Raw genomic sequence first — 10,122 nt, 5'->3', positions numbered from 1 at the left:
TGCTGCTTTTTATTTTTAATACATCAAGATCCAACCATCGAAGACGAAACGAAGTCACGTGCACGTAAACACAAATGATAATAAACAAAAACCGGCAGCCTATGTATAATATATATTTGTGTTTACGTGCACGTGACTTCATTTCGTCTTCGATGGTTGGATCTTGATGTATTAAAAATAAAAAGCAGCATCCTGTTTAGTAAATATTTTAATATAGATCTAACAGTTTTTAATAGAAAGGATCTGAAATGTCTTTTGAAGGTAAATTATTACGGAAACGAAGCGATACTCAATATGAAGATGGTCACATTTACAAGAAGAATATAAGCAGGACTAGTAAAAGAGGGGAGAAAATCATGTATGTATAGATGATCTCGGTGATTTCAATTAGTACACAAATCGAACTGTTTTAATTATGACGTAATGTATATGCAATTAAGTTTTGCAGTAACAGCCTTTACATGCGAAGATCAATGAATGAATGAATTTTTGTTAATTTAGTGGCTGTATCTGATGCTTTCTGATGAAAGTAATATATTTTTTGTACAGTTACTTAAAATGTTTAAATAAAAATTGCAAAGGCACAGCGAAATTAATTAATAATACATTTCAAAGGGGACAGGCACATTCACATCCTACAGATAAAGAATATGATATAATTTCTAAATTTAGGCAAAAATTGCATGAAATAGTTTAGAAAATAATATGGGCATGAAAATGTGTTATATGAAAGCGGCAAAGGAGTAAGTTGAAATTATGAAAAATGGGTCCAAATGATTTCTTCGCGAATTCTTGGTCTTCTTTTTCGTGATACAATTCATCATAACTATTGCTTCAATACTTTAGATATCCAGAGGCAGCTGAACAATTGCCATTTCATAAAGTTAAACGAAACATGTACAAATGGAGAAACTGTTTACCAAAAATTAATAGCTTGAAGAAATTAGAAAAAATTATTAATGACAACAAATTTCGTAAATTCTTTACGTATAGCGTAAAAGATAAAGTACATCGTTTGCATATTGATATTTTGCTGCAGGAGAGCAACAACTTCCTAATAATTTTGTACGACAAACAATTTGTCAAAAAACTATTAAGAGAGAGTGACGTAATGTCAATTGACGGCACTTTTGAGATACTTCCAAAATTTAATGAAAAATTATACCAAATGGTTACGATTTTATCGAACTATAAAAAAAAGGTAAGTTTCCATACAGTAAAAAAATATGACAATATATATTTATACAAACTTTATGCAATTTACAGTTCATTCCATTCCTCTGGGCCTTAACAACATATAAAGAAGAAAAAACATATGCATCTTTGATTAATTTCATAAAGCTGAAAATTACATCTATATTTAACCCTAAGAAAATTGTAACGGATTTTGAGGCAGGCTTGCAGAAAAGCATAACAACCACGTTACCGCACACAAAGTTGCAAGGCTGTTATTTCCACTACGTACATGTACTTCAGTTGAAATTTAACATTAATGAAAAAGCTTTGAATTAAAAAATATAAAAATTAATAAACTATAAGCTAAGTTTGTTTTCAGAGTATCAACAGGAAAATAGAGAAGCTTGGATTTTTAAAAAAGAAGTCAAATAACTTGACAATAAATGACGAAGTCAAAATAAAAGTTATTGTGAGGGAAATTTGTAATCTGCCATTATTGCCGGAGGAAGCAACAAAAGTTATGTTTGAGAAAATACGCAAAACTGCCGAAAAGGAGAAATTTTATAGTTTATTGGTCCCGTTTTTTAATTATTTTGAACAGTTTTGGTTGCATAGAGTAACACCAAAAATTGTTAATGTATTCCTATCAGAAACAAGGACAAATAATAGCCAGGAGCGTTACCATGAAGAATTAAAGAAAATAATTGGAAGCCATCCAAACTTTTCTTTTTTTATTTGTAAGTACAGTCGGTATATTATTATTGTTATATAAATCAAATATATAACTGACTATATAAATCCAACATTTGGCTTCCTGTAAGAAAAATAATGTTAATTTATCATCAGTTGAAATTAGAGTGAAAACGCATTAAATTTTTATAAAACGACTAATGTTATACAGTTCCTATTTCTTTATTTCTGTAATTATAGCTAAAATGATGGATGTTCTAACGATGTATAGATTGGAATTCAATCAAATAAAACGCGGCTCCTACATTTTTACCAGCAATATGTCGTCTTCGTCAAAAATTTTCAATAATTGGATAAAGAAAGAATGGTCAACTTTTCAAAACTTTGAACAATTATCAAATGCAGAAAAGAATAGGAAATATAGAACATTTTTAGACAACTCTATTGTTCAAAATAAAAACTTCATGGAAGGCATTAAAAAGTTGTGCGTTAGTTTAAACAGTAAGTTAATTATTGTATAAAAGGATGCACATTTACTTTCTTACGTGTCTAGATCACTTTCTTTTTCTTATCTTATAATATTTGTCATCTTTATTTCCTTTTTCGTGAAAGTATATTTCATTTATATTCAGAAGAGACGTTAAAAACTTTCGATGCATCCAGGCTTACATTGAAAAACGGCCAGCTATTTGTAAGTCTACCAAGGACTGACTGAAATAAATAAACACAACGATTAATATAATAAAATTATGTAAAGTGTACTGCATGTATATTTATTATTTAAACAGATAATTTAAAAAATGTTATCATTTTGTTGAAAATATTAATTTTACGTTCCTCAATGTATTTTATGCAATATTAATTCTGAATATACATGTCTATCCTTATAAAGTTTTTTTTTAATACCAGCATATAAATCTGAGATTATCAAGGTGTAAGCACAATGCAAAAAGCTTTCAATAGCACTATCTCCTAGCTACAGATTTTGCAGATAGTTACGGTAGTAAAGTTAATTATTTTCTTAAGCACTACGTTTGGTCGCTGAGACACATATAATTAATTTATTAAGTTAACATGGTAGTAGATATGGAACGGCAATGAGAGGGAACACAGCTACTAGTTTAACATTCCGATGCCCGCCATCACATTCCTTCTATTGCTTTAACAATTGTACTATTGTATTTTTTACACTACAAATTATTAAATCTCAACAATATTAAGTCGATATAGAAGAAAATTAATTCTACCTTTTCACTATTATTTTTCCATAGAATCTTTATGGTTAAGAAATGGACTATTCAGAATTTTATAGGCTGTGCATAATTTAACTTTATTCTTCTCGTTTGCTAAACTGTTAATACCTTATGCAAAATATGAGATATATGAAATTAAAACTTAATCTAATTACAATTAAATAATTTTGTAACATTTTTTATCACTGTCAGTATTTATAACGAGTACTAAATCTTTTTGTTATTTGTTTAGTTCAAGTAACTTTTATATGGCATACCTTGATTTCATATAGTAAGAGTAATACTATCTTATAATGTAATTTGTTTCTCCTTAAATCTAAGTGAATGTGAATATTGCTCCGCAGCAACCACTTCATGCCCATCAGTGTTCTTCATTCTCTACTTCTTTTTCTTTACATTTCTGTTCGTACAACCTAATATGTTCATAAAAATAACATTAAACTTTTATCGTTAATTAGTTTAATATTCATTATTTATATATATATAGAAAGGATTAAGGACACATAACTCACTGCGCACCATCATGTTACACATAATTGGTTGGTTACAGTTCATGACATTTAATAGGTTTTGCATATATTAATATATTTGAACTCACTGTCAAAATTGAGTTATATATGTATATAGCATCTGTTCCTCTTCTTGCAAACTTTTAATTGGCTTAGAAGCATATACCTTTAAGCAAATATAATCAACCATTATTGCAATTATACATGACGTGTATCATTTATATGTGTAGTAACTTCAATATTTAAAACTGAGAATAAAATATATTTGATAGCAAAAAAAATTTTGTCTTAAACCATGCCAATAACGATTAATGTAATTACATTAATAAATAATAAATAGTTTTACAATTATTAAGCTGCAAATATAAATTAGTACGTATGCTGTAAAGAACTACTATCAAGTATGTACTAATTTCTTATACATTTTTACTTTATATTAATTTCTTGAACGAAATCATTTATAACAGCTGTCATACCTGTCATTTCATCAGCTGTTAACCTCTATTTATATTGACAAATATTTTTAATTTTCTCAGAGTTGGCACTTTTGTGTTTCATTTTAATTCCATGTGAGGCGCCACGTGTTAAATCAAACCAATGGCATATAATATGTAGAGAGTGATGCGCTCTCAAGAAAGATTTGTAGGCCTTAATTCCTTCTACCATTAGTACCATTGCTCATGCCGTGCAGCGTTGCCAAGTGTAGTATAATTATACTACTAAAGCAATTAAGTTGAAGATTCATTCTAATTATTAGCTCAAACCAATTCACACGGTTTCTTAAGTCGATTTGTATTAATTCCTTTGCACTACTTGTATCTTGTATTCTAATTAGCATTTACTTCATAACTCTATTTTTTGTAATCATTATCTTATAATTATACTATTTGATCGTTTCTAAAGTGAAATTAGTGTCCGCATTCTTTCTCATTTTCCATCCCCACCATCGTCGAGGAAGCCCTTTCTCAACAAAAAGGTATTGGGATCTGACATGGGAGAAGAGAGGGGGCAAATATGGCGGAAAGAAGCATGCATTATAATAAAGAAATACATATAGACGTATGTTTAAAAATGTATTTAAACTTAATTGAAATAATATCATGGGTGGGTGATAATCTGAGACAAAAAAATTAGTAATGGTAACCAAATGATGGCCAGCTTTAGGAAAAGAATGGTGTGTAAAGGTTAAATCCTTCGTGGAATTACTTTAGCACATGTTTACTGCACAATACAGCCTAGTTTTTTATTTCTCACGTGCTAAAATAATTCCTACTTCCATAATTTCTTATTTTTTATAATATTAATCAAATCTAATAATCAGTAATAGGTATCAATAATACCATTAATAGCATGCTTAAAATAGTTCTGATTTCTACCACCAGATGTCATATTCCAATCTGTCAGTTCCCAATATATCTCTGCATTTTTCATTCATCTAATATATCGAATCGCGACCGGTCCCGGGCAAACTAGTCAAACGTATAGTGCCCGAAACGGTAAGTCTGCGAACAGTACGGGTTTTGTATAGTAAATTCAGCCCCGTGAACTTAGACGTTACACCATGAGCAATCTCCCGTTTCATCTCTGCCACTACCATTCTGACGGCCTACTTTCTGGCAACACTGGATCCGGATCCATCTAGTGACTTTTTGAAAGTTGCAACACTGCAATTGAGTCCAATTAAGTCCACCTTATCCCAAGTTAGATTACTGAACGTATGCTTCTGTTGATTGCTGTCTGGTGTTCAATATTGTTTTCAAATTTTGGAAACGTCCCGGATTATACTATCAGGTTAAAAAAATGTTAAAACAATATTTATTATCAGGAATTTTTAGGAAGCGTGTCGAGGTATGTATTGTATTGCTAATTATTTTACATTGAGAAAGAAAACTAAAATATGCTTTACTTATTTATTATTAAATACAAGAAAAAAATGTATCTAATGATAATTTTATCGACTACAATTAAAGTAGTGATTGGCAAAACTCAAATGCGTTTCTTCATTTTTATGATTATAGGTATTTTTGCCACTGACTGAAATTGATAATGCTTGTATTATCAAATCTTTGCAACATGTTAGATATATACAGAAGCATTGGAATCCTAAATTTAAAAAGGAGAGGAAAGAAAAATTTATAAAGATAGACTTACCAGATTTTTATAAAAGTGACAGTGAAATTGATAATACTGATTTAACGGCAGAAAGAAATAGAAAATTGTATAAAAAGTATGGAATACTACCTCATGCACCTTGGGTTGAAAAGCAAATGATTTTCAATTGTACAAATACAGTTTTTGACTCATATATTCCACCAGAAGGGGATGGAAAAGTGTCACTGGTATCGAGAAAAGTAAGTCAGCACATTTCAAACAAGCAATTGCTTTGAATAAGCTTCATAACCCAATATGTTAGGTTTCATATTGCTTTGCATACTAGATTTATTTGAAAAAATTATATCTCGTATTTAATTCACAGTTGAATTGTCATTTGTCTCCACAAATCTCGGAAGCAATCCAACATGAAATCTAACATAGTTTGCCATAGACTTAAGTTTATTTTACAAAATACATTTTTATATATGTAGGGTAGCTAGGAGCTAGTTATAACTTTTTCTGAAATGTCTAAAATTATCCCATTAAAAAAATTTATCTAAATATAAAAATTATCAGTTTTACTATCAGAAAGTTACTGTTTTTATAGTTCAATTATCAAATATATACCAGAGGTTTGGTTAACTATGGCAAATCCAGTAAGTATATAGTATAAGTAATTATAAGAACAGTTTCTATATCATTTTTGAATCTATATAGTCCTCAATAAAGAAGTTATCAAGTATTATAAATTGCTTAATTCAATATTTATTAATAGAACAAACCTTTAATCATCTTCTATTGATTAGAATTTGTCAGATTTTTCTCACTAATATGAAATTTAGAAATAAGTAAGTTTTAATCCTTAGTGACTTCTTCGTTGGAAGCTAGAATTAAAAATGGTTTATCTAGCTTTTGTTACAAATATTTATATTGCTCTGGTTTATCTATTTGGCTATTGTTAATTGGATACGAAATAGAACAAAAAATGTCAGTGTTTGTTTATTTTAAGACAAGAAATACTTTGTCAAAACTGCAATAAAAGCGAAAGAGCAAATAGGAACAATACAAACAAACTTTTCTAAAATATATGTGACGTTTCCAGCTAAAACATTCCAAAAATAAATTCATCTGCAAAGAATAGTTTTAACCCTAACCTACCATTTAAGGATCAAATGACTCTTTTGAAGTGTGAATATATGTTTTTAAGAAATTCTTTGATACTTTAGTGTTAAGAATAAGAATCTTGCTTTGAGAAATCATTAAGGATAAAAAATTATTTTTTTTAAACCTTTCTATTATTTAATAGATTCAATTACCAATGCCTGACCAGTGAGAAAAAGTTACTACACAACTTTATTAACAGCTAGTTTTAACTCAAAGAATTTTTTAGTCTTAGTAACATTTAATTAAGGTATAATCTAAAAACAGATATTAAAATTATATTCTACACATGAAACGCTCTTCTTTCAAATTTTGTGAACACATTGAATATTATATTTATCAATTAACCGCTTAACAGTCTAATAAATAATGCCTAAGCGTGCTCCTATATATTATAAGGTACGAGTTAAATGTTTTACATTTACTTGAAACTTCAGGTGTCAAGGTTTTAGCATAACTGAATCCAAATATAGTGTAAAAGTTTCCAAATTCAGCATGGCATATTTTAGATTCAAAAATTATTAATGAATTCTTATAAAAGTCCGTATTTACATTTTGGGATTAGTGAATACAAAGTTAATATTAAATTTTCAAGATTTAAAATGGCGAAACTATCACAGATAACCATTTGCATACAGACACTATATGGCGATGAAGCTGGCAGAAAGTTTGCCAGCAGAAAGCTTCGTATCGTGTAACATGGACTCGAGCGCCAACTTCAGAGGGAAGAAACATCAGATGCGTTTAATTATTTTGGCTGAAATTTATTGACAGACCAAAATAATTATAGGCATTTTCAACTGCATATTTTTATGCAGAATTAAATCACGAAGAGAATGGAAGTAGTTTCATCTGGGAGCTCAATTCCTGTAATAGATTTTTTGGACAAATTATGTCAACATGAACATGGAAAATTGACGTTTTCCAACTTTCGGTCAAGAGTTGCACATAGCAGGACATTTTTTTAATTTTTTCCAACTGCATATTCTTGTGCAGAAGTAAATAACGAAGAGAATGGTACTACTTTCATCGGGGAGCTCGACTCGTTTACTAGAGTTTTTGGACTAAATATACCAAAATGAACAAGGAAAATTGACATTTTCGAACTTTCTGTCAAGACTTGCGCAAAGCAGGAAATTTTTTTAATTTTTTCCAACTGCATATTCTTATACGGAATTAAAAAACCAAAAGAATGATACTATTTTCATCGGGGAGCTCGACTCGCGTAATAGTTTTTATTGACGAAGAATGTTGAAATGAAATAACCAAATCGTATTTTCATACTCTTTAGACTTTTCACTATTGCTTTCCGTCATTTTTTGTTAAGAAAAACTATTATTCGAGTCGAGCTCCCAGATGAAACTACTTCCATTTTCTTCGTGATTTAATTCTGCATAAGAATATGCAGTTGAAAAAAATTAAAAAAATTTCCTGCTATGTGCAACTCTTGACCGAAAGTTCGAAAATGTCAATTTTCCTTGTTGATTTTGGTATAATTTGTCCAAAAAATCTAGTAAACGAGTCGAGCTCCCCGATGAAAATAGTATCGTTCTCTTCATTATTTAATTCTGCATAAGAATATGCAATTGAAAAAAATTTAAAAAAAATCCTGCTATGCGCAAGTTTTGACAGAAAGTTGGAAAACGTCAATTTTCCATGTTCATGTTGGCATAATTTGTGCAAAAAATCTATTACAGGAATCGAGCTCCCCGATGAAATTAGTACCATTCTCTTCGTTATTTAATTCTGCATAAGAATATGCAGTTGAAAATGCCTATAATTATTTTGGTCTGTCAATAAATTTCAGCCAAAATAATTAAACGCATCTGATGTTTCTTCCCTCTGAAGTTGGCGTTCGAGTCCATGTTACACGATGCGAAGCTTTCTGCTGGCAAACTTTCTGCCAGCTTCACCGCCATAGACATTATGCAGAATACTGGCTAATTAAGCCAAGGCTTCCACACAACAATTCATATATCTGTGTCGCCACTGGTTAGTGTTCTGATAGCAGTGTATGCGTGTAACAACGCGATAGATTATAAGCAGTTTTCGAGTAGACTATATGCGATTCGGCTGACAGCACATTTAGCGCAGATTTCAAGCAGGTCCTGTAAGGACCAATTAATTGTACATTTTCATAGAACAATAGTACATATCATGCAGCGCCGTACTAGCCTACCAAATCTGCAACAGTAATTTATTTCACCATTGCCGCAGTATAGTATTATTATAAAATTAGGTAGTAGTATTAATCAAATACTATAGTTCCACTAGAAAGGCTCAGTTTTTTAAAATATTCCAATGTCAGATTGCTTTCTAATTCGTAAGCTGTGTGCATGTATTACTTTTTATAGTTAAAATAATGAATAAACCATGAAAAAATATTTAAATAATAGAAGGCTTTTAACTTAAATCTTTATGTCACAGTACAAAACAATTTACAGTGGTTATAATGTGGTGACACTTAAATCGTATTAGTAAGTTTGTAATCTATAATACTTCTATATAATGTCTTTATTTCAATATCTCATTTTTTAATTTACTCTAAATTACTTTCATAATTTATATGTTAATAACTTCACTTACTTTTGCCATAGAAAAATCAGTTCCTTGGTAAAGCTTCCACCTAAATCCTTCAAATGATAAGACAGTCACCTTGATACTACACTACTTACTAATTACTATATTATGCAGCTCTTATTATCTACAGATTGATCGATGTTGCAGTTTTGTATATAATATATCTTCTTCCTCACCCTTACATTTTACAAAAACTTTTGATAAAAAGAAAATTCATCACACTTTTAAAATTGTAATAAGTTATACATTACTTTTTTCGACATTATTAAAAATTTTAAAAGGTTATAATATTTAGAAACAAACAAAATTTGGAGTACAGTACCGATTTTTTTGCAATTAAATAATATTAAAGTAGTAGAAAACAAAACTATTGTCGTAGGAAACAGTTAAGAGCAAGATGGATAACGATATTAGACAGCGGTTTCACCTGAAATCTGAGTTTTCAAAGTACAACGTTATTTCAAAACAGATTTCAATTTTTGCAAAGGCTTTTGAGTCGTCGAAGAAATATTTTTTGAACAATATAAAGTATTTTTCGAGAAAAATAAAACATTCTTTACGGAAAAAATGTTAAATTAAAAAAATAAAATCGAAATTATAAGAACGGGCAATTTTTTTCAATTCTAGAGGAAATTTTATTTCTTTAAGAATTTTTGCTG

General features: G+C 29.6%; 1 protein-coding gene and 1 long non-coding RNA gene across 2 annotated transcripts in view; one reads left to right on the top strand and one right to left on the bottom strand.

Moving 5' to 3' along the window:
• Positions 1-1,410: 1,410 nt before the first annotated feature.
• Positions 1,411-4,127, bottom strand: LOC136779332 (uncharacterized). The gene is made up of 4 exons (XR_010823556.1): positions 4,105-4,127; positions 3,377-3,794; positions 2,404-2,577; positions 1,411-1,990 (listed from the first exon to the last, which is right to left on the bottom strand). It is a non-coding gene; the product is annotated as an uncharacterized lncRNA (long non-coding RNA).
• A 1,216-nt stretch (positions 4,128-5,343) lies between these two features.
• LOC136779343 (large ribosomal subunit protein mL45-like) overlaps positions 5,344-10,122 on the top strand; it is a 139,698-nt gene continuing 134,919 nt past the window's right edge. The window contains exons 1-2 of the mRNA XM_066736875.1: positions 5,344-5,476; positions 5,647-5,979. Coding sequence (XP_066592972.1) covers positions 5,429-5,476; positions 5,647-5,979 — 381 coding nt within the window. The 5' untranslated portion in view covers positions 5,344-5,428. The remainder of the gene's footprint in view (positions 5,477-5,646; positions 5,980-10,122) is intronic.

Source organism: Prorops nasuta, unplaced genomic scaffold (genome assembly GCF_024137725.1).
Source record: "Prorops nasuta isolate Cenicafe-Biocafe unplaced genomic scaffold, Cenicafe_Pnas_1.2 PNAS00016, whole genome shotgun sequence".
Classification (NCBI taxonomy): Eukaryota; Metazoa; Arthropoda; class Insecta; order Hymenoptera; family Bethylidae; genus Prorops; species Prorops nasuta.
The sequence above is the reverse complement of the archived record's forward strand: the minus strand, read 5'-3'. Positions and strand labels throughout refer to the sequence as shown.